Genomic DNA, 26454 nt, shown 5'->3' on the forward strand with positions numbered 1-26454 from the left:
ATATAGATCAATATCTCTACTTAATTCAGATTACAAGATAATAGCAAAATTATTAGCAAACAGATTGGCTGACTATGTATCAAAAATAGTAAAACAAGATCAAACTGGATTTATTAAGAAATGACAAACAGCGGATAATGTCTGTAATCTAATTCATGCAGTTCAAGGAAAGAAGAAGCCAACAGTGGCTGTAGCTTTAGACGCAGAAAAAGCCTTTGACAGGGTAGAATGGAATTATTTATTCAAAGTACTACAGAGGTTCAATCTACCAGAAAAATATATTTATTGGATTAAAGCATTATATAATGGACCGTTGGCGAAGGTAACAGTAAATGGATATGTATCGAACCAATTTAAATTAAGTAGGTCTACTAGGCAGGGATATCCATTATCCCCCTCACTGTTCCCTTTAGCAATAGAACCATTGGCAGAACTGATAAGAACAGAAAATAAAAAAAGGAGGTGTATAAAATCTGTTTATTTGCAGATGACATCATAGTATACTTAACAGAACCAGAAATATCAATAAAAGAATTACATAAGGAATTGGAATATGTAGAAATATCGGGGTACAAAATCCAACGCAAAATAAAAGTGAGGTGATGCCAATGAGTAATACGGATTATACAGAATTTAAAAAGAATCACCATTTAAATGGCAAACACAAGCAAACCGATACCTAGGTATTAGGTTAGATAATAACTTAAGCCACCTGTACAAATTAAATTATCAGCCACTAATAAAGAAATTGCAGGAAGACTTAGAAGATTGGAAAGAATTACCACTAACATTGATAGGGAGGGTAAATTGGATTAAAATGAATGTCTTCCCAAGTATACAAAACTTATTTCAATCATTACCAATTCCCTTAACAGAGAAATTCTTTAATAAACTAAAGAGAATAATAAGGAAATTAATATGGAAAGGGGGGGGAAAACAGAGGTTAGCATTAGATAAATTAACAGAGAGGTACAACCAAGGTGGTTTGCAGTTACCAAACTTTAAAAATTATTATAGAGCAGCACAATTAAGGTATTTATCAGATTTTTACCAGACAAGGGAAAAACCAGACTGGTCTAAGATAGAACTAGATAAAATAGGGGAGAAGGTACCGGAACATATATTTTATGTGGGATGAAAAGATGGTGCAATATAAAAGCTCAACAGTACTGCATCATTTACTCAATATATGGAAGATTCACTTAGAAAGGAAAAAAATGAATTACCAAATACCGAAATTACTATTGACGCAAAATCCGCTAATCCCTTTTACAATAGTTAACCTTTCCTTTAGCGAATGGGAGAGAAAAGGAATTAAAAGAATAGAAAATTGTTTTTTGGGAAATAATTTATTAACATTTGAACAGTTGAAGTACAATGTTTGCTTATCATCAACTGAAAGCTTATTTAAAGGACAAATTGGGAAACAGACTGAGATTACCAGAGGAAGCAGCATTGAATATGTGATTTCAGACACAATGATAATTAAAATATTTATAACGAACATGTACATTAAGCTGCAAGAGAAGGAAAAGGATGAAATAAGCTATAAACCCAAACAAAAGTGGGAAAAGGATTTAAACAAAGATAAAAAATGAAACATGGGAAAAGTTATGTTCTGGAAATATGAAGAATATAATAAACACAAGGTACAGTATAATTGGTTACACAGGTTATGTACCACACCCCAAAGTTAAATAAATGGGATCCAACATCATCAGATAGATGTTTTTGCTGTAAGAAGGAAATGGGAACAACAGTACATGCAATTTGGGCATGTGAAAAAGTGAAAATGTTTAGGGAAGATCTAAATCAGATATTAAATAAATACACAAAAAATAATATACCAAAAAATCCAGAGATCTTTCTTCTAAGTAATACAAGTGGTAAGGAATTAGGCCTCTAATTGGATAAAGCATAAAAAAGATTTATTATGATACCCTTAGCAGTAGCAAAAAAATGTATTATGTCAACTTGGAAAATGGAAGAGCCTGAGAATACAGCAATGGTACATGGAAATGAATAAATATATTCCATTGGAAAAAACATATAATTTAAAAAATAAAGTCACATTATTTGAACAAATTTGGGAACCATACATGGAACATAACAGAAAGGGCTTGCCTCGGACCTCCAGCCCCTAAAATGATAAGAGGATAAAACGACTTGATCCAGTGTGTAAAAGTCGATCGCACATTTTTCTTGTTTATTTTTCATTGTGTGATGACATTGTTTAATGGTTTTATTGTATATGTTGAATATTTCTTGGTTTTGGAGAGGAGTTGGAAGGTAGGGGGGAAAAAAAGGGAGAAAATGCCACTGTGTATATTTAATGAGAAACGTTTGTATATATTTTGGTTGATATGGTTCACAGTATGAAAAATTTAAAAAATTTTAAAAAAGACCCAGCAACATCATTGTAAATCTCCTCTGCACATATTCAATCTTATTGATATTTTTCCTGTAGTTAGGTGACCAAAGTTGCACACAATACTCCGAATTTTGGCATCGCTAATGTCTTCTACAATTTTACCTATACTCAAATTCCTATACTCAATACTTTGATTTACAAAGGACAACATGACAGAAATACTCTTAACCACCCTATCTATCCATGACACCACTTTCAGGGAATTATGTATCTGTATCCCCCGATCCCTCTGTTGCTTCAATGTTTAGCATTTATGATCTACCTTGGTTCGTCTTTTCAAAGTGAAAAACCTTACACTTGTTTGGAATAAATTTTATCTGCTATTTTGTGGCCCATTTTTCCAGCTGGTCCAGATAGCGCTGCAAGCTTTTAAAGACTTTTATGCTGTTATTTATACCTCCAATCTTTGTGTCATCAGCTAACTTGTTGCTCTAATTTTCAACATGATCATCAATTAAACAGTGCCCTCCATAATTTTGGGAATTTTTTTTTCCTTTATTTGCCCTGCTCCAGTTTTAAACTTGGAATCAAACAATTCTCATATGATTAAAGTGCACCATCCAGATTTTATTAAAGGTTATTTGTATACATTTTGGCTTGACCATGTAGAAATTACAGCACTTTTTATACATAGTTCCCCCATTTCAAGGCACTATACCATTGGGCTTCACATGTGTTTGTGATTATTCAGGTATGCTTAATTGCTTCATTGGTGCAGATATAAGAGAGGGAAACTTGGTTCTACGTTTTCAATCATCTTTAGAGTCTGTAGTTGGCATTTTTAAACACAAGGACTAGAGTTGTGCCAATGAAAGACAAAGAAGCCACAGTGAGGTTGAAATACAGAGGCTACACTGCAAGATGCAAACCACTAGCCACAGAAACAGGATGACCAGATTACAGATTGACAGGAAGTATTTAAGAGCCTGCAGAATTCTACAAAAGATGTCTTGTGAACAGATGAAACCAAGATTAAGAAAGATGGCAAAAGCAAAGTATGGCACTGTAAAGGAAATGCCCAAGATCCAAAGCATACCACCTCATCTATGAAACATGGTGGAAGTGTTATGGCCACCACGCTGATGGCAGTAGCAAATGAATTCTGAGGTGCAAAGAAACATCTTATCTGCTCAAGTTCGAGCAAATGCCTCCAAAGTCATTCTACATCCTATAGCAAGACAAGGATCCCAAACATACTGCTAAAGCAACAAAGGAATTTTTCAAAGCTAAAAACAGGAAAATTCTTGAATGACCGTTAATCACCTGATCTAAAACCAATTGAGCATGCCTTTCATCTGCTGAAGAAAAAACAGGGGACAAGGCCCCGAAACAAGCAGGATCTGAGGACTGCAATAGAGGCCTAGCAGAGCATCACCAGAAAAGATACTCACCACCTCATGTTGTCTATGAATCACAGACTTCAATCAGTCATTGCATGCAAAGGATAAGCAACAAAGTACTAAGCATAAATATTTCAATATACATACCATTGCTTTTTCCCAAATATTGTGGTGCCCCGAAATGAGGGGATAAAATGTGCTGTAATTTCTACATGGTCAAACCAAAATGTACACAAATTCCCTTTAATAAAATCTGGAACGGCCACTAAAATCACTGGAGCGGGGCAATTAAAATTAAATCTGTGGTTTACAGAGGCAAATAAAGGAAAAAAAATGTCTTTGCCTCAAACATTAGGGAGAGCACTGTAACTAACAATCATCAATAGACCAGCACTAATTCTTGAGAGACAGCACTTTACAGGCCTCCATTTAGCTATAGAAACTTCTACCACCATTCTCTGGTTTCTCACAATGGAGATTGAAAAGTTGGTAGTGTTGTATTCCTTTTCTGGAATGAGATAGGGTAAGTGACTAAAGTGACAGTAGGAGAGTAATCTTGGGACAATCAAGAAAGGTGAAGGGTTCAGGCCCAAAACTTTGTTTACCTTTTATTCTGATGGAGGTTGCATGGCCTGCTGAGTTTCTCCAGCATACTTGTCCATTGCAGTCTCAGAGAACATAAAGCTTTACAGCACAGGGTCTTTGGTCAACAGCATTATGCCAACCTATTGCAACTTGTACAACAAACTAAACCTGTGCCTGTCTAAGTGTCTTCTAAATGTACCCATTGTACCAGCCTCCACCCCACCTCTGGAAATGCATATCAGGAACCCACTAATCTGTGTATATAAAAAAAATAGCCCTGATGTCTCCCTTAAACTTTCCTCCACATTAAACAGATATTTGTTTATCTGATATTTACTACTGTCACCCTGGGAAAAGGTGTGGGCTGTATCTACGTCTCTCTATCTTCTAGACTTCTAATAAGTCACCTCTCATCTTTTTCGCTCTAAAGAGAAACTCCTAGCTCTGTTAACCTTGTCTCATAAAATACGTTCTCCAATATCCAGGCAGCATCCTGGTAAGTTTCCACTGCATTGACTCCCATGCTTCCATGTCTTTCCTGGAAGGTGGTGACCATAACTGAACATAATATTCCAAGTGTGGACTAACCAGAGTTTTATAGAGCTGCAACATTACTTTATAACACTTAAACTCAATCCCCTGACTAATGAAGGCCAGCATACCAGAAGCTTTAACTACCCTATCAACCTGCATGCCATTGTTGAGAAATCTATGGATTAGGACTCCAACGTCCCTCTATTCTTTCACACTGTTCAGAATTCTGGCATTAATCATGTACTCTGCCTTCAAGTTCAACCTTCTAAAATGCATCACTTCACGCTTATCCAGTTTGAACTCCGTCTGCCACTTTTCCAACCAACTCTGCATCCTGTCTAGATTGATCCTCCTGTAACCTACTACAACTTTGTACACCATCCACAACTCCAACTTTGGTCATTTGAAAATTTACTGACCCATCCCTCCATTTCTTCATCCAGGTCATTTACAAAAATCACAAAGGTTCCAGAATAGATCCACGAGTCACTGACCCCTGATTTCTGCAGGCAAACCAATTCTGAATCCCAACATCCATAGTTCCATGTACCCCATGCTTCATGATTTTCTGAGAGTCTATGGTGGGGGAACTTTGTCAAATGTCTAACTAAAATCCACATACACCACACCTAATGCCCTACTTCACAAGTTTCTTTTGTTACTTCTTCCACATTACTTCTGCGATTTTCCCTGAGAAAATCTGTTCCAAATCTATTCTCCTAGTTCCTGCTGAATTCCATCAGTATTATCCCTTTCCCAATTAAACACTTTACTATTTTGACTCCTATTCTTATTGTTATCTATGCTGAAGGTCACTATCACCAAAATGCTCCCCCATTATGAGGTCTGTCACATCAGCAGGTTCGTTACCCAGTACTAGATCCAATGGCCTCTTCTGTAGTCAGCTTCCTCACATACTGTGTCAGGAATTACTCTTGGTCACACCTGACAAATTCTGCCCCATCTATCCCTCTTGCATTAAGGATGTACCAGTCACTATTTGGGAACTTGAAGTCTCCCATAACAACAACCCTGTTATTTCTGCACCATTCCAAACTCTGCCTACTTATCTTTCCCTCAGTGTCCCAAGGGCTATTTGAGAGCCTATGGACTACTCCCAAGAAGGATCACTCCCTTCCTGTTTTGGACTTCCACCCATACTAACTCACGAGACAATCCCTCCACAATGTCCTGCCTTTCTGCAGCTGTGATACTATCCCTAATTACCAATGCAACTTCCCCTCTTTTACCTCCCTTCCTATCCCTTTTAAAACATCTAAACCCCAGCACCTGCAGGAGTTAATCCTGTCATTGCATCACATAATTCCATGAATTGTACATCTCTCTCATTCCAAATACTTCTTGCATTGAAGAAAACACATTTCAATCCCTCCAACTGACTATATTTATGCTCCTTTCACTGCCTGTCCTTCCTCACAATCTCACGCCACATTGCATCAACCTTTCCATCACCTGCTCTATTCTCTGCCTGATCATTCTGTCTCCCATTCCCCTCTCAAACCTGTTTAAACCCTCAACAGCTTTTGCAAACTCTCCATCAAGATTTTGGTTCCCTTCCAGTTCAGGTGTAACCTGTCATATTTGTACAGATCATATTTTCCTCAGAATAGATCTCAATAATCTAGAAACCCTGCCCCTGCACCAATTATACAGCCATGCATTAATCTGCCATATCAACTATTCTTACCCTCACTGGTGTGATTTTTCTTTTATTACAATAAGGAAACGGGTTCTTTTTAAAACAAGATTTATGAACTAAACAAACAGCACTAAGGACAGTACACATGCCAGACCTCATGTGAAGGCATCCATTTTGGATCTACTGAAGATGCAACAACATTCCCCAGATGCTACACACTTTGTCTCAGACTCCTCCTGGTGGTAGCACTCTGTCACTATAACTGGCACGTGGCACAGGCAGCAATCCTGAGATTACCACTCTTGAAGTCCTGGCCGTCAGCTCCCTACCTAGCTCCTTGTATTCTCTCAGCCCTTTACCTACCCACGGCATTAATATCAATATGTACTTTGACTTCTGGCTGCTCACCCTCCCTTTTCAGGATGCCATGGACCTGATCTGAGACAACCTTGGCACTTGGGAGGCTACAAACCATCGGGGTATCTCCTTCACGTGCATAGACTCTCCTGCCTGCCCCTCTAACTATTGAAAACTCTATCACTGTTTTTCTCCCTCATCGCTGTCTGACCCACAGGGTCAGGCTCAGTGCCAGAGATGCAGTCACTATGGTTTTGCCCTGGTAGGTGGCTCTTCCCCAACCTACCACACCCACCTCCAAAACAGTATCCAAAGTGGTGTACTTATTATTGAAGGGAATAGCCACAGGGGTACCCTGCACCTCACGACTGCTTGCCTTACCTTTCCCTCTCCTGACTGACATTCAGCTACCTGCCTCCTGCAGCTTTGGAGTGACTGCCTCCCTGTAGCTCCTATCTATGAACTCCTCATTTTCCATTACTAGCTGAAGGCCTTTGAGCTCCAGTTCCCCAACACAGTCAGTAAGGAGCTGCATCTGCATGCACTTTATGCAGATGCAGTCATCAGGGAGATGCCAAGTCTCCCAGAACTTCCACATCTCCAGGATGAACACTCCAATAACCCTGTTGCCATTCTGACTATTCTATCTTGCCACTAATAAAGTCAAAGAATAATTAATAATAAACTCTCACCAGTGTCTCACCTTAGTTTATGGTTCTTCTCACCAAAGCCCCAATTACCAACTCCAGTTCTGGCCACTCACACAATGGCCAATTTGCTTATACCTCTCACCTTCTGCAAATTTGCTCATGCGCAAACTTAATAATCTTGCCATCTAAATGAAAGGAGTGGCGCAGTTAGCCTAACAGTTAGCACACGCTATTAAGCGCCAGCAACCTGGGTTTCAATCTGGTGCTGTCATCAAGGAGCTCGTATATTTTCCCCATGTCTGCGTGGGTTTCCTTGGGGTGCTCCTGTTTCCTTCCCTCTCTCGCCCCCCCACCCCCATCAAAAATATATGGGGGCTGTAGGAAAATTGGAGAATTGGGCAGCTTGGGGACGTGGGCTGGAAGAGCCTGTTACGGTGCTGAACATCCAAATTTAAAATTTTTAAAATTTAAATCATTGGTATAGATGACAAACAGCTCTGGACCCATCACTGAAACCTGCATCACACTGCTAGTCACAGGCCATCAGTCCAAAAGAACCTTCAACATCATCCCTCTTTCACCTTGGAGCCAATCTTGATAGATTTAATAGAGGTACACAAAATTATGAGGGGTATTGGTAGGGTAAATGTAAACAGACTTTTTACACTGAGGTTGGCTGAGACAAGAAAAAGAGGACATGGGTTAAGGGTGAAAGGTGCAATGTTTAAGGGGAACATAATGGGGAATTTCTTTACTCAGACAGTGGTGAGGGAGTGGATTGAGTTCCCAGCAGAGGTCATGGAAGCGGGTTCTATTTCAACATTTAAGAAATGATTGGATAGGTACATGGATGGGTGGGGTATGGATCAAGGTTCAGAACTAAACAGCCCTTGCCCATCTAAGTCCCTCAGAATTCTCTAACTTACCAACAGCAGATGTCATGCTCATTGGCCTACAGATCCCATGTTTTCCCTGCACAATGGCCAATGGCCACCACATCTATACTTAATACAGGTCTGTTCTGCCTGGAGCACAGGAGGTTCAGAGGGGCATAATTTGGGTATATAAAATTATGAGGGGTAGAGGTAGGAGAGACTGGAAGAAACTTCTCCACATATCAGAGAATGATCAAGCTAGAGATTTAGGATAAGGGGGAAGAGATTCAGAGGTGATCTGAGGGTGAAAAGTACCTAGTGGCGAGTACCTGTAGTACAGTCTGAGAGAATGGTTGTAGCTGGGTCACTACAGAATTTAAGATACATTTAGGTGAAACTTAAATTGCTTTGACAAGGAGGGCTATTATCCAAGTGCTTATGCTATACAACTGGATTAATACAGAGTGGCTACTGGTCAGAATGGACTATTCTTCTTTGGAAATCATTCCTTTTGATAGAAAACAGTAAGGCAACATAAATCAAATGGCAGTTTTAAACTGAGTACAGAAACAGAGAGACCTTGGCACAATTGTCTGAATTATTATTCCACGAATTACTAGGTTGCAATCCACCTTAACATTCCAAATGATCTTCACATTACAATTGCTGAAGGTTACAAAAAGCTGGCATGCACTGTGCTGAAGTTAACGCAACAGCTTTCAAAAGCCATTTTCAGGTAAGATTTGTAGAAGTGGAAGAGTCACAGAGAATTCAATGCAATTCAACTGTATCTAGTTAAATTTGCTATCTCGATCCATTTGTGGAATCTACTCTGGACTTTAACAAGCACCATTAGTAGTTTAACTAGGGCTGTTGCTTCTGATGAAGGATCTTGGTTTGACCTGAAACTTTAACTATGTTTCTTGTTCCAGAAATGTTGCCCGATGAGTTTTTATTTCAGTTCAGGCTTGTGTTTTTTAAATTTTCTTCTTTTTTCGTATTAGTGGATATCTAATTACTGTATCCCAATAAAATCACTTCAGAGGAAATGAACACTTGCTTTCTTAAGAAGCGAAAGTAGACAAAGCTCAAGTTTACAGCATTTGCTACATACCAATAGGTAGTATGGAGGCATGGTCTTCAAGTAATTATCAAAGGTTTGGCGCCATTTCAGGTTTGGTTTTAGTTTGTGCACTTTGAATAAATCATCTGTAAAGACAATAATAATTAACCAAAATAGTCTAAATAAAATCAGCTGTAATTTATTCAAACATTAATTGGTATAGAGCATTCAACTTGGATATGGTTTGACAGCAATGACAAGATGACATATTCCAATTCAATGATTTCATCAAATACATCCAAAAATAAAAGTGCACATCTTATTAGGAAAACACAGAACATAGATTCAGGCCTTCTCCTCCATTCAGTTTGATTCAGGTCAAAGCAGTCTTGAGGACTTCATAAATTGCACCCACGATATCTTTCTTGAACAGCATGTGACTGAAACTATGAGGGAATACGTGGTCTTAGATCTGGACCTGTACAATTACAGACAGGTAAAATTTACAATCTTGTAGTTAGAGATTCTCTTGGAAAGAGTGATCACTGTACAATTGAACTTCTCATACAAATAGAAGGTGCAATAGTTGGATCTAAAACCAGTGTATTATGCCTGAACAAAGGATGAGGGAGGAATTGGATAGTGTAGATTGTGAACATACATGAACTACGTGGGACAGCCAAGGGACAGTGGAAGGCTTTTAAAGAGATTTTTCAGTATTCAACAAAAGCAAAACAGTTAAAAGCCAAGAGAGTAGGGTGCCTGATAACCTCCTGTCTTTTGCCTCTCTCCTTTCTTCAAATGGAGTGTCATTTGCAATTTTCCAATCTTTAGTGACCACTCTGGCAATTCTTAAACCATAGAACACTACAGCAAACAAACAGGCCCTTCAGCTCATCTACTCCATGCTGTACTATTTATTCCATCTAGTATCTCTGACTTACACCCTGACCAGAGCCCTCCATAACCCTACCATCTGTGTACCTATCCAAATGTCTCAAATTTTTTCAAATCAAATCTGCATCCGTGACATCCACTGACACATCATTCCATTTTTTCACAACCCTTCGACTGAAGTTCCTCCATAATATCGGGTGCAGTTTGGAGAGGGTTCTCTCCAAGTGGTTGGCTGGTTTGGAGAATATTTGAAGTGACTGTATTTTGGAATACATGGAGAAGATGGACAAAGTAGATTGCTTACACTGGAGTGTTGGAGGCTGAGGGATGGTCTGACAGAAGTATACAAAGTTATGAAGGACATACAAAGTTAGAACAGAAATGTAAATTACTGGAGGGTGCAGGTTTAAGGTGAGAGGGAGAAAGTTTAAAAGAAATTGAAAGTGATTTAAAAAAATAAACACCGAGAATGGTGATTTAAAAAAAAAATATACACAGACAATGGCAGATACCTGGAACGTGTTGCCGGGGAAGTAGTGGAAGCAGATTTGCTGACAATATTTAAGCAGAATTTAGATGGACACGAACAGATGGAATGGAAAGATATGGACTTTGTGCAGCCAGATGGTATTTAGATTGCCATGTTGAGCCCCTCGAGCTCCTCTTTATTTGTTCAAGACTCCAGCATCTGCAATTCTTGTGTTTCTCCAGTTTGCTACTCATCTCTTGAAGCCAAGCCTGCCTCATTAGAAGGGTTTTATTCTTTCAAACTTCCATGACCAAGGAGGCAAATGTAGGACAGTATCATTATATGGACATGGAGTTTGGGCATTGAGCTGGATTCAGTAAAGTATGGCTCAATACAACAAAATTCCATAGCATCTTTAAATGTTTGATTTAAAATTCTTTCACTGGAAATTTTAAAACTATGTAACCTGTGTCGGTAACACACTTTGTACATTGCAAGCCAATAGGTTATGGTTATGTTGAATATACACATACCAAGCTGTGGTAGCAGCACTGGGTAGTTGTAAGGCATTACAAAGAGGTTAACGCAGGTTAACGTTGTGCTTGCCTTGAGGTAACCAAATGGATATCCAAGGTCACTGTATTTTCCACTACTGCTCACAAATACCTGGGAAAAAAATTTTAAAATAAAAATTAGTGAGGCAAAGTACAGTGTAGATACAAAGTATTAGGAGTACAGGTACACGATCCTTTATCTGGAACCCTTCGGATTTTTCAAGATTTCTGAAAACCCATCCAAATTGTGCTGCCTATCCACCCCCACCCCCTTCCAGTTGCCTGGCAGTCTCCCCCAACGGCCGCCTCCCCCAACCGCAGGTCCCTCGGCCACTTCCCCCAACCGCCGGTCTCCACTTGCCGGATTTTGGAGCCTTCCGGATTTTAGCTGTCTGGATAAAGGATCGTGTACCTGTATTATTTGAAGGGAATTCTCAAAGGAGATATCATGAGAAAAGAACAGGGAAGTGGAACTGATTTCAAGTAGCTGGGAGAGAATAATGAGCTGAAATGCTCTTATTGTACACATCAATGACCTCATCACCTACGCAACTCAGATACAGCATTATAGTTTTAGTAATTTCAGGCTGATATATAATCAGGACCATCAATTCTCAACTCTTTGGTGCCTTCCTCCAGGTGAGAAAATATACTTTAATTAAATCAAAGACAATCAATTTAATTCAAATTTAGAGAATTGACATTTATTGCCATTTCTAATGCCCTTGAACAGTACAGCACTTAAGAATCAATCATACAAGTGGTCTGCAGTCATATAGAAGCATAAGCAGGAAAGTTCTACCTTCTAAGAACTTTAGTGAACCAGAAGTTTTTAAACAATTTGGTGATCTTTCATTTATTTAACTTAACTTTTAAATCAAATCTACTTAGATCCATGGTGGCAAAAGAATGGTCAATGTTTTAGATCAGAACATTTCACAATGAAACATTCCTTTTCTCTCACTGATCTTGTCAACTCATCGAATTTTACAACTGGAAGTGTCTCATCTGGCTGCATCATTGTGTGGTATAGTAGCTGCAAAGCATCGGACCAGAAGTCAATACAGAGGATTGTCAAAACAGCCAATAAGATCAATGGGGTCTCCCTTTCCTGTATTGAGTGCATTCCACAGAAGCACTGTTTAAATAGGGTTCAAATAATTATTTAAAATCCCTTCCGTCCAGCATAGATTCTTTGACTTACTACTATCAAAGAGGTGGTACAGGAACATTAAAATCAGGACTGCCGGGCTGGGAAATAGCATCTTCCCACAGGCTGTGAGATGGAACAATATCCTGTAATCAAGTAAATAATTCCAAAATATTTTTATATGTTTGATGTAGTGTGTGTGTGTGTGTGTGTGTGTGGCATTGTGGTCTGGATAAATATTGTTTCATCTGTTTACATTTGTTCAGTCAGATAATAACTGTAATAAATCTGAACTTGAATTTATCCAGGTTGTCTCTTTACTTCAGGTTTCTGGTTTGTTTATCCAGGTACAATTACTAGAAGTTCCAATTCAAGCAGTCAGTGATTTAACCATAGAATATTGCAGTAGAGAAACAGGCCCTTCAGCCCAACTAGTATGTGCTGAGCTGTTATTTCTAGTCCCATTGACCTGCACCTAGATCATAGCCCTCCATACCCCTCCCATCCATTTACCTATCCAAATTTTTCTTAAACATCAAAATCAAGTCTGCATTCAGCACTTCAAATGGCAGCTCATTTCACTCTCACCATTCTCTATATGAAGTAGTTTTTCCAAATGTTCCCCTTAAACATTTCACCTTTCTCCCTCAACCAATCCTCAGTGCCTTCATTAGAGGGCAGATAATATAAGTTATGTAACTAAGATGAAAAAGAACTACAATCGGGAAATATAACAGTTGGAAAGGGAGATAGTAAGTACAGAAAAAGAACAAGCAACAAGGGACGATATAACAAAAAGAAGAGATTGGCGGACAAAAAAATAAAATACGAAACATTACAAGCGTATAAAGTGGAAAAGAACATAATGAAAATAAAGCAGAAGTATTACGAGCAAGGAGATTAAAAACACACAAAATACTAGCCTGGCAACTTGAAACAGAACAAGCTAAAAGAACAGTATTGGCATCAAGGAAAAAGGACAAACAAATTAAATATAATCCAATGGAGATTAATGAGAACTTTAAGGAATGTTATGAACAACTATACCAAACTGAGAACGAAGGGATAGATAATAAAATAGAAGAGTTTTTAGCTAAAATTGAATTGCCCAAATTGCAAGAAGAGGAACAAAACAAATTGATAAAACCATTTGAAATAGAGGAAGTACAGGATATATTAAAAAAAGCTGCCGAACAATAAAACACCTGGAGAGAATGGATTCCCAATAGAATTCTATAAAACATTTAAAGAGCTACTAATTCCTCCTCTCCTGGAAGTAATGAACCAGATAGAAGAAACACAATACTTGCCAGATTCATGTTAGACAGCAATAATTACAGTAATACCAAAGATGGGGAAGGATCCACCAACACCAGCATCATATAGATCAATATCTCTACTTAATTCAGATTACAAGATAATAGCAAAATTATTAGCAAACAGATTGGCCGACTGTGTACCAAAAATAGTAAAACAAGATCAAACTGGATTTATTAAGAAAAGACGAACAGCGGATAATGTCTGTAAATTTATTAATCTAATTCATACAGTTCAAGGAAAGAAGAAGCCAACAGTGGCTGTAGTTTAAGATGCAGAAAAAGCCTTTGACAGGGTAGAATGGAATTAATTATTCTAAGTACTACAGAGGTTCAATCTACCAGAAAAATATATTTATTGGATTAAAGCATTATATAATGGACCGTTGGCAAAAGTAACAGTAAATGGATATGTATCGAACCAATTTAAATTAAGTAGGTCAACTAGGCAGGGATGTCCATTATCCCCCTCACTGTTCTCTTTAGCAATAGAACCATTGGCAGAACTGATAAGAACAGAAAATAAAAGGGATAAAAATAAAGGTGTATAAAATCAGTTTATTTGCAGATGACATCATTAAATAAAATCACAAAAAGCACAGAACCAGAAATATCAATAAAATAACTACATAAGAAATTGAAGGAATATGGAGAAATATCAGGGTACAAGATCAACCCAAATAAAAGTGAAGCGATGCCAACGAGTAATGCGGATTATACAGAATTTAAAAAAGAATCACCATTTAAATGGCAAACACAAGCAATCTGATACCTAATAATTTAAGCCACCTGTACAAATTAAATTATCAGCCACTAATAAAGAAATTGCAGGAAGACTTAGAAGATTGGAAAGAATTACCACTAACATTGATAGGGAGGGTAAATTGGATTAAAATGAATGTCTTCCCAAGTATACAAAACTTATTTCAATCATTACCAATTCCCTTAACAGAGAAATTCTTTAATAAACTAAAGACAATAATAAGGAAATTCTTATGGAAAGGGGGGGAAAACAGAGGTTAGCATTAGATAAATTAACAGAGAGGTACAACCAAGGTGGTTTGCAGTTACCAAACTTTAAAAATTATTATAGAGCAGCACAATTAAGGTATTTATCAGATTTTTATCAGTCAAGGGACTGACAGTCAAGGGAACTCTAAATGTAGAGTTAGATAAAATAGGGGAGAAGGTATCAGAACATATTCTTTATAAGTGGTATAAAAAGCTGATACAATATAAATGCTCACCAGTATTTACTCAATATATGGAGGAAGATTCACTTAGAAAGGAAAAAAAACAAATTACCAACTACCAAAATTATTATTGACGCAAAATCAGTACAATAGATAACCTTTCCTTTAGAGAATGGGAGAGAAAAGGAATTAAAAGAATAGAAAATTGTTTTTACAATAGATAACCTTTCCTTTAGAGAATGGGAGAGAAAAGGAATTAAAAGAATAGAAAATTGTTTTTTGGGAAATAATTTATTAACATTTGAACAAATGAAGTACAAATATGGAATAACTCATGGTACAATGTTTTCATACCATCAACTGAAAGTCTACTTAAAGGATAAATTGGGAAACAGACTGAGATTACCAGAAGGAAGCAGCCTTGAATATGTGATTACAGAAACAACAATAATAAAAAGATTTATAACGAACATTTATATCAAGCTGCAAGAGAAGGAAAATTATGAAATAAGCTATAAACCCAAACAAAAGTGGAAAAAAGATTTAAACATAAAGATAAAAAATGAAAAAGGTGGGAAAAGTTATGCTCTGGAACTATGAAGAATATAATAAACACAAGGTTATGTATGATACAGTATAATTGGTTTTCTTTGGCTTGGCTTCGCGGACGAAGATTTATGGAGGGGGTAAAAGTCCACGTCAGCTGCAGGCTCGTTTGTGGCTGACAAGTCCGATGCGGGACAGGCAGACACGGTTGCAGCGGCTGCAGGGGAAAATTGGTTGGTTGGGGTTGGGTGTTGGGTTTTTCCTCCTTTGCCTTTTGTCACTGAGGTGGGCTCTGCGGTCTTCTTCAAAGGAGGTTGCTGCCCGCCAAACTGTGAGGCGCCAAGATGCACGGTTTGAGGCGATATCAGCCCACTGGCGGTGGTCAATGTGGCAGGCACCAAGAGATTTCTTTAGGCAGTCCTTGTACCTTTTCTTTGGTACACCTCTGTCACGGTGGCCAGTGGAGAGCTCGCCATATAACACGATCTTGGGAAGGCGATGGTCCTCCATTCTGGAGATGTGACCCATCCAGCGCAGCTGGATCTTCAGCAACGTGGACTCGATGCTGTCGACCTCTGCCATCTCGAGTACTTCGACGTTAGGGATGAAAGCGCTCCAATGGATGTTGAGGATGGAGCGGAGACAACGCTGGTGGAAGCGTTCTAGGAGCCGTAGGTGATGCCGGTAGAGGACCCATGATTCGGAGCCGAGCAGGAGTGTGGGTATAATTGGTTACACAGGTTATATATCACACTGCAAAAGTTTTTAAAAAAAATGGGATCCAACATTATCAGATAGATGTTTTCGCTGTTAGAAGGAAATGGGAACAACAGTACATGGAATTTGGACGTGTGAAAGTGGAAAAGTTTTGGGAAGATCTAAATCAGGTATTAAATTAAATCACAAAAAGCAACATACCAAAAAATCCAGAGATCTTTCTTCTAAGTAATATAAGAAGTAAGGAATTAGGCCTCAAACTGGATGAAGCACAAAATAGATTTATTATGATAGCCTTAGCTGTAGCAAAAAAATATATAATGTCAACCTGGAAATCAGAAGAGAACCTGAGAGTACAGCAATGGTACATGGAAATGAATAAACGTATTCCATTGTAAAAAAAATAACATATAATTTAAAAAATAAAGTCATATTATTGAACAAATTTGGGAACCGTACATGGAACATAACAGAGAGAGCTTGCTTGGACCTCCACCCCCTAAAATGATAAGAAGACAAAATGACTTGATCCAGTGTGTAAATGGAGATGACACCATTTTCTTGTTTATTTTCATTGTGTGATGACATTGTTTAATGGTTTTATTGTATTGTATATGTTGAATGTTTAATGGGTTTGGAGAAGGTGGGAAGGGGGGAGGGAAGGTAGGGGGGGAAAAAGGGGAGAAATTGCCACTGTGTATATTTAAGAGGGAAATGTTTATATATATTTTGATTGATATGGTTCAGTGTGAAAAATAATTTTTTTTTTAAAAAACCAAACCTGAGTGGAAAAACGCTGCTTGTATTTACTTTATCTATACTCCTCATCTTTGTATCAGCTTCAAAGACATGGTACAGTTTCCTTGACCATCTGCTCCCTCAACCTAATAATTGAAAGCTTATATTCACTTCAACCCATTGGCACCCCACCCTCCACCCCTCAAAAAGACAACTCGATAATTCAGCACCAGTCTTAGCACTTACAACAGTGCCATTTGCAAGGAGCCATTAAGTACAACTTGACTACATCTCACTATGGTTGAAGATAATGGTATGAAAATTATGTGATTAAAATCAATCCAGACTGCAATGAGTGAAGTAATTTCTCAACCTTGGATTCCAGTCAGATAAATGGTTGTTGGCCCCTGGCAGAAGACTGTTTTCAATCAGCAATACACAACTATGCTCCCCTGCCACCCCCCCCCCCCCCCCCAACCATACACATTAGCATTTTGAGAGTCATACAAAATTGAACAGGCCCTTCAGTCCCATTAGTCCATTATGACAAAAATGGTATTTGGGCTTTTCCCATTTAGCTGCACTTGGTCTGTATACCTCCAACTACCTCCTACACATAAATCTGTCCAAAGGCCTTTGAATGTTGTTGTTATGCCTGCTTCTACATTTTCCTCTGACAGATCATTCATGCAGACCACTTTTTGAATGAAAATATTTTGTGTCCCTTCTCAATCATTCCCCCATCACCTTGAACCTATGCCTCGAGTTTGAGAATCATCTACCCAGGGAAGTAGACCATCACTTTATCCATGCCCCTTGTGATTTTATAAACCTCTAACATTGCCCCTCAGCTTCCTTTGATTAAAGATCCAGACTAACACCACCCTTTTATCAACCCCTCCAGTTCTTGATGAATCTTCTCTGCACCCTTTCCAATTTATTCAGATCTTTCCTATAGATGTGTGACCAAAATGGAACACAGTATTCCAAGCATGGTTTCAACATTGGCTTGTACAAATGAATCATGAAGCCCAACTTTTGTACCCTATACCACATCCAATGAAGGCCAGCACTCCAAATGCCTTCTTCACCACCTTATTTGAAATTTTTAACTTTAGACTTACAGCATGGTAACAGGTCCTTCTGGACCAAGAGCCCGTGCTCCCCAAATACACCAATTAATCTACAACCCCCGTACATTTTTGAAGGGTGAGAGGAAACGGGGGCACCCCGAGGACTCAAGGCTGCATGTGATATCAATATGCATTCTGACATCAATCTGAACTTTGAAACCTAAACAGATATGTGGAGAATGTATAAACTCCTAACAGCGGCGGATTCAAAACCAAGTCACCGACGCTGTAATAGTGTTACGCTAACTGTGCTGCTGAGTTACCACTTTCAAGAAACAATGCACTTGTGCACAGAGGTGTCTCTGTTCAACACCACTCTCGAGGTGTTCACATGGTCTGGTTTGACTTACTGAAGTGCAACACCTCACATTTGTCAGAGTTAAATTCCATTTGCTTCTCGACAACCAACCTACGCAACCGATCTAATTCCTGTTGTAAACTTAAGTAATCTCCCTCCCAGTTTACTACATCTGCAAATTTATTCACTATGTTAACTACAATGCCATCCAACTCGTTAATCTAGACAAACAGTAGTGGACCTTTACCCAACCCCTGCAGCACACCATTGGACATAGGCTCAATCAGAAAAGCATCCTAATGCAACTGCTCTTTTCCTCCTTTCACAAAGCCAGTTTTTAAACCGACCTGCTCAACTCGGATCCCATAAAATATAACATTCCAGCTTAACACCATTCAGGACCTTGTCAAAGATCCTGCTAAAGTCTGTACATACAACATCCACTGCCCTGCTCTCATCAATCCTCTTGGCCACATCTTCAAAAAAAACCTCAGATTTGTGCGACGTATACTGCCAAGCCTGAATCCATAGTGACTATCCAAATGTCCATACTGTACATCCTGTCCTTCAGAACCCCTCTCCAACAGTTTTCCACCCTCTAAAATCAAGTTCACTGGCCTGTAGCCGCCTGACTTGACCTTGCTGCTCCTTTTACATAATGGCTCAAGATTAGCCATCATCCAGTCTTCTGGCACTTCACTGAGGCAAACAATGATGTAAGTATTGGAGCACGAGCTTCCTCAACTTAATCCCTAAATGACCACAGGATGAGAGAATGCACGTCATCAGGCCCAGTTAACTTTAATGTGCTCAAAGGCTACTAAGACCCCTCCTTGTAATTCTAATGTAGTTCAGCACCTTGCTACTCGTTTCCTCCAATTACTTGGCTTCAATCATCTCAAAATATTACAGCACAGTACAGGCCCCACAGCCCAGGATGTTGTGCCTTTGTATATAAATCTACTCCATAACTATCCTATGTTTTCCTACCTCACACCCACAACCTATTTTTCTTACATCTATTTACCCAAGTCTTTTGAATGTAACTATTGTATCATCTCCTCCAAACTTGCTACCTCAGTTTCCTATCACTATAGCTCTGCCTGGCTCCATCCTTCCCAGCTGTGCCTCATGGTGCCACTGACCCAGCTCCTGCTGCCCCATGATAGCTCACCCAACAGAATCCCAAGTGGGATTCAAGCAATACTCATGCAATAGTCAAATTTTGAGGACCAATTTTTAGGGTAAAATTTAGGGGGTTGACTATTACACGCATACTACTTTTGAATGCATATGTACCTCTGTTGTTTGAGGCATTGGGAGCTTTGATGGGCAGCAGGTGACTGGAACTGGGTGCTAAGTCTGCATTCGGGACTTCAGGAGTTCTGATGGGCAGGCAGCAGGGGCTTAGGCAAGAATTCACGGTCAAGGTGTCAGGAGTTCCGGTGGATTGGCAGCTGGGGCCTGGGGGCAGAGGGTCCGTGGTTGGGGCATAGGGAGTTCAGATGGGCAGGTGGTTGGGGGCCAAGGCAAGAATCCACTGTCAGACTGTTGGAAATTCCAGTGGGTAAGTGGCTGGGGTATAGGCAAGAGACTGCAATTAGAGTGTCAGGAGCTCGGATGAGCAGCCAGCTGGGACCTAGGCAAGAGTATACGGTTGGGGCTTCAGGAGCTCTGGTGGCTGGATGGCTAGGGCCATTAACAGGGGGAGGTTGATTTTTTACACACGATATAGGGAAAATACAAGATGTTTGGGCCAAAAAATTATTGGAGGGGGTGTCAACACTTACATTGTATCAACTATTACATGGTACTTGTTACTGAAGAGGATGGCCAAAGGGGAACCTTGCACTGTATGCCTACTCTCTCCACTTTTCCTAGTGGCCATACAACAACCTACAGACTGAAGCTCAGGTGTGACACCTCACTGTTGTCATTGAAGATGATATTTTTAACTTCCTATATGAGTTCATCCAACTTCAGCTTCAAATCTGACTGCCAGAAAGGAGCTGCGGCTGGAGGTACTTCTCTCCAGGAACACTGAAATTCTTCCCAATGTTCTTTGCCCTGCCCTGCCATCCCCACTGCACTGAAAAGATTTTTTTTAAAGTTGCCTGTCCCTATTGGTAACTATCCTCCACTTTCTTTCCAAAGCCTCAAAGTCTCAATCAGAAAAAAGTAAGATCCCCACCCTCAAAAAGGCTACATGCTCACTTCTTAAGGCAAAGCATATTCTCATTTGAAGTCCATCATCAGTAGCTGCTGTCAGTTCATGCACACATACCTGCCTCTAACAAGAAAAACACTTGATGGAGATTGTATAGCAGGTATTGTATTTAAAAGAACCTTACCATCACTGCTGTAGCAGCTGCAATCCATGGCAATAAGGGATCTGCCCTCACTATTCTCTGGTGTTATAATGCACTTACAGTCCTTTGAAAGTTGAAGATGGATCTGGATTAATACTTGGGCCAAGAAGATCAGGTTAAACTGGACACAGAAGCCTGGTTGCCAAGCCCAGGATTAGGAGAGTTCCTGCAATCTATTACCATTGCATCCCTTCCATCCTTCAGTGCTTTATCCTGGTGACATAATCTAAGGAGCTGGTGATGCCCAGATCATTTCTACTAACTACTGGTAAGCTAATTGACCAGACAGAAGCAGAGTTTGTGGTAGGGGTCGAAGGCCATGGAGACCCAACCCATGGGCCAGATGTGATGTACCATGGCTGTATTAATGATCAACTGAGAAGCCAAAACCATTTGCAATATCAGATAACTGAAAGACTGTAGTTCAGCCAGTTAATGTACAAACTCCCATAAACATCAATGGTATAAGTGGGTGCTCTTCTAGATGTTGTTCAACGGATAAATAGTTGTCAGTATATTGGAAACACAGTTCTTAAAAATAATGACATGGAATTTTTTTTAACATTCACCTAAACAGGTAAGTAGGACTCTGTTTAACAAATCAGGGCACTCCTAACAAAGCAACACCTGGAACTGCAGAAGAGTAAGTTTGGATGAGTGAAGTGAGTCTTGAATTTCTAATTTTTAACAAGAGCAAGTGGACTCTACAGGCATGATACATCACCCACGTGAGCACTCTACAGTTTGGTACCAGATAGCATTCTATAATCCACTCTGTCAATATTACAGAAAGAATAAATATGAATATGGCCTAAAGGAAAAGAAATAGGCACAAATGCAGAATAAACTGTCGTTGTTGCAGTTACACACTTACCTGCCAGCAGGTGTGAGGAGATTTGCGCTCCAGAATGTACTGGGTCAAAGGTGAAGGTTCAAGTTCATATTTGTCAAAGGGTAGTTTATCAATGACCATTGGTTCACAATCAGCACAGGAGAACCTTACCACGGGATGAGCTGTACGTGGAGGCTGAGGTCAAACACAAAGCAACACAATTAGTATTAATATATTTATCATTTCTATTGAACAAGAACAAAAGATGGGCTTAGTTTTTACGCCTCTACTAGCTTTTGCCAGTTTGAATACTTTCATTTTTGATAAACATGTCCACAACTTCTTTTGTTAGCAACAACTGGGCCACAGTATCTTACAATCACACAGCATAGAAGTAGGTCCTTTGTCTCACCATCCATGCTGACCATCAAGGATCCATCTAAACTAATTCCATTTACCCACACAAGATGTCTTGGTCAATCAAATGCTTATCTAGCTGTTTTAAATGTGAGATATTTACCTCCACCTTTCACTAAGGCAGTGCAATACAGCCATGAAACTCAACAACACAAATTTACAGCAACATAATACTGGCAAGATGATAGTGAAAATCCCATCCCTTTTGCCAATAATTACCTTTAGCAAATAGTTCCATTCATTAGTCCATCAAACAGTCAAAGATCACAGCATGAAAACAGGCCCTGTGGCTCAACCAAACTCAAATTCGAAATTTCAGAATTTATTGTCATGAACATCACAAAATTTGTTTAGCGGCATCATTACAGGTGCAAATATTGCTACAGGTTGTACCTCTTTAATCTGGAACTCTGTGGTCAAGCAATTCCAGTAGTCCAGCACGTTTTGAATCTGCTGCCATTAGTTTGTTGATCTGCCACCAGGGTGCTGCTGTTAGCAGCATTAGTGTGCCAAAATCTGCAAATGCTGCTGGCGGTCCTGCACAGCCTTTTTGCAGCATTTAAATTGTCCTCTTTCTTTTTCCCCTCTCGGTTGCACAGTTTAAAGTTATGTTCCAAACCCATCCACTCACCAAGCTGAAAATATTACATCAGTAGCCCCTTTTACAGAGCTTCAAAGCTCCTCTTTCGAGCACTGTGTGAAAGAATCTCAAGGTGGATTGGGGTGGGGGGTGGGGGGGGTTGGTCTACACTTACCAGTCTTTGATCCATTTAGGTAGGTAGACATAAGAAGCGTATTTGACTAATGGAGCTGGCTTTTTTCGGTTCTTTGTGAACACACAAGCTAGCTAAAATTGGTCACATCTACAGGAATACCACAGCTTTGCAGTACAAAAGGGGCTAGTGAGACAGCTCAGAAACCCGGATTGACAGGTACACTCGAGTACAGTGTGTGTGTGTGTGTGTGTGTGTGTGTGTGTGTGTGTGTGTGTGTGTGTGTGTGTGTGTGTGTGTGTGTGTGTGTATATTTTTATATATATATATATATAAATCTATATATATATTTATATTAAAATGTAGTATTCGCACAACATCCACTCCACACAACGCCCAATTTCCTTGTACTGCATGGATAAAGTTAATGAAAACTTAGACATTGTCCATTGTTCGTCTTTTCTTAATAAATCCAGTTTGATCTAGTTTTACTAATTTTGGTACACACTCAGCCAATCTGTTTGCTAATAGTTTTGCTATTATCTTATAATCTGAGTTAAGTAGAGATATTGGTCTATACGATGCTGGTGTTAGTGGATCTTTCCCTGTCTTTGGTGTTAATGTAATTATTGCTGTTTTACATGAATCTGGCATGTTTTGTGTTTCTTCAATCTGGTTCATTACTTCCAGGAGAGGAGGAATTAATAAGTCTTTAAATGTTTTATAGAATTCTATTGGGAGTCCGTCCTCTCCAGGCATTTTATTGTTTGGTAGCTTTTTTAATATATCCTGTATTTCCTCTATTTCAAATGGTTTTATCAATTTGTTTTGCTCCTCTTGCAATTTCAGTAGTTCAAATTTAGCTAGAAACTCATCTATTTTGTCTTTTTTCCCTTCGTTCTCAATTCGGTATAATTGCTCGAAGAATTCCTTAAAGTTTTCATTGATCTGTTGGGTGATATATAATGTGTTTGTCCTTTTTCCATGATGCCAATACTGTTCTTTTAGCTTGTTCTGTTTTAAGTTGCCAGGCTAGTATTTTGTGCGTTTTTATCTTCTTGCTCGTAATACTTCTGCTTTATTTTCATTATGTTCTTCTCCACTTTATACGTTTGTAATGTTTCGTATTTGATTTTTTTGCCCGCCAATTCTCTTCTTTTTGTTGTATCTTCCCTTGTTGCTAGTTCTTTTTCTGTACTTACTATTTCCCTTTCCAGCTGTTCTATTTCCTGATTGTAGTCCTTTTTCATCTTAGTTACATAACTTATTATCTATCTGCCCTCTGATGAAGGCTTTCATTCCATCCCATAATATAAATTTGTCTTTCACTGATTCCGTATTTATTTCAAAGTACATTTTAATTTGGCATTCAATAAATTCTCTAAAATCCTGTCTTTTAAGTAGCATGGAGTTTAATCTCCATCTATATGTTCTTGGTGGGATGTCCTCCAGTTCTATTGCTAATAACAGGGGCGAATGATCAGATAACAATCTAGTTTTATATTCCGTTTTCCTAACTCTCCCTTGGATACGGGCTGACAATAGGAACAGGTCAATCCTTGAGTATGTTTTATGTCTACTCGAATAATGAGTATTCCGTCATCTTTGGGTGTTGTCTGACATGGACATTTACCCCTCCATAAATCTTTGTCCGCGAAGCCAAGCCAAAGAAAAAGAAGATATCCAAAAGTTGCATTTCCTGCATTGATTTAACCATAAATTTGGCTACTTTGTTCTTTCTGCTAGTCTTTTGTCCAGTTTCATCCATCTTTGAATCCAAATTAAGGTTAAAGTCCCCTCCTATCAATATATTCCCCTGCGAATCTACAATCTTCAAAAAAAAAATCTTGCATAAACTTTTGATCCTCTTCATTAGGTGCATATATATTGACCAAATTTCAGAATTCTGAATATATCTGACACTTTATCATTACATCTCCCTACTGGATCTATTATTTCCTCCACTATTTTGATTGGTACATTTTTATTGATTAATATACCTACAACTCTGGCTTTTGAGTTATATGATGCTGCTGTTATGTGCCCTACCCAGTCTCTCTTTAATTTATTGTGTTCCACTTCAGTTAGATGCGTTTCCTGCACGAATGCTATATCTATTTTTTTTTTTTCAGTAAATTTAATAGCCTCTTCCTTTTGATTTGGTTATCTATTCCGTTAATATTTATAGTCATTTAGTTTGACATGGCCATCTCATTCTCTGTTTACATCTCATTTCCGCTTCCTCACCACCACCTTTCCCCATTTTGATTTCTCAGTTTTCTTTTTTTGAACGCACTGTATGACAACACTTCTAAAACATAAAATATTTCAACCATTCCCAAATCTAAAATTCCCTTAACCCCAAGTGTCCCTCCCCCACCTTTCTGAGTCGCCCTTCGTCCTTGACGGGCAACCACAACTCCCCTCTCCATTTGGACTGTGAACCTGCTCGCAAGCTTCAAATGATTTCGCAGTGACTGTTATTCTCTCCCACCCAACCCCCTCTAGAAAAGACTTATCTTCACATTACAACAAAGCTCCCCCTCTTTTCTTCTCTTTTTCTTTTTATTTATTTTTAACCCCTCTTTTTCTTCTCCCCCTTCTCCCTTACTTCCCTCCTTTAGTTCTTATTCATACATTATTTTTACATCTTTATATGTAGTTTGTCGTCATTCTTTGTTCTTGTTACATCTCTTTATCTCTCTTTCTGTCTTGCAGGCGTTCTGCAAATTCTCGTGCTTGAATCAGTGTCTTCAGATTTTCACGTTTTACTCAACTCGCTGATCCATCTCACTCATGGACCCTTCCTCATTGCAGTCTGTATTCTGCCAGCAAATTTGTAGATGGCATTTAAAATGTGGCTAAGCACAGTCCTGGTTGTAGAGCAAGTAGAGCAGTGGGCAAACTACACATCCTTAAGGTGTGCCTGTGTTTGTCAGTTAGGAGATGTTGCATCCAATTCATACTGATTGTGGTGAAGGATTCAGTTGCAGAGAGGGGTACAAAGCCCCAGGCTTTGGAGATTGTTGACCAGCATTGAGGGTGCATTAGTATTGAAAACCAAAGGTAGCCTGATGTACACATCCCTGTTATCTAGGTGATCCAGAGTTGTGTGGAGAGTCAGTGATATTTCATCTGCTGTGGAGCGATTCTAACAGTAGACAAATTGCAGTGGGTCCAGATCTTTACTTAGGTGTGTGTTAATTCTGGCCCTGACCAACCTCTCAAAGCATTTCATCACAGTAGACGTGAGGCTGCTGGACGACAGTCATTGAGGCAGCTCATTCTGCTCTTCTTGGTTGATCCTCTTTTGAAGCAGATGGGAACCTCCAACTGCAGTAATGAGAGATTTCCCCATTTGCCTGCGATTGGCTCATATCTCTGAACCTTCTCTATCCATTAGATGTCTTTTGAACATGACAAATCTCCCTGTCTTTATCACTTCCTCTTTTAAATGAATAGAATATACCAATGCTACAGCTACACCAAAAGTATAAATTAAATGACTATAATGTGCCATAAAACAGAAAAATAAATAATAAATATTCACAGCCTAATATTTGGGAAGATTATCACCCAGAGCCCAACCTATTAGCTCGTTCCTACCATTGTGTGAG

The 26454-nt window shown here is 39.0% G+C and overlaps 1 protein-coding gene across 1 annotated transcript in view; it reads right to left on the bottom strand.

The window, feature by feature from the left end:
• LOC138740643 (integrator complex subunit 6-like) overlaps nucleotides 1–26454 on the bottom strand; it is a 133354-nt gene that overhangs the window by 43264 nt on the left and 63636 nt on the right. The window contains 3 exon segments of the mRNA XM_069893569.1: nucleotides 9547–9641; nucleotides 11395–11527; nucleotides 21750–21902. Coding sequence (XP_069749670.1) covers nucleotides 9547–9641; nucleotides 11395–11527; nucleotides 21750–21902 — 381 coding nt within the window.

Source organism: Narcine bancroftii, chromosome 8, assembly GCF_036971445.1.
Source record: "Narcine bancroftii isolate sNarBan1 chromosome 8, sNarBan1.hap1, whole genome shotgun sequence".
Lineage (NCBI taxonomy): Eukaryota > Metazoa > Chordata > Chondrichthyes > Torpediniformes > Narcinidae > Narcine > Narcine bancroftii.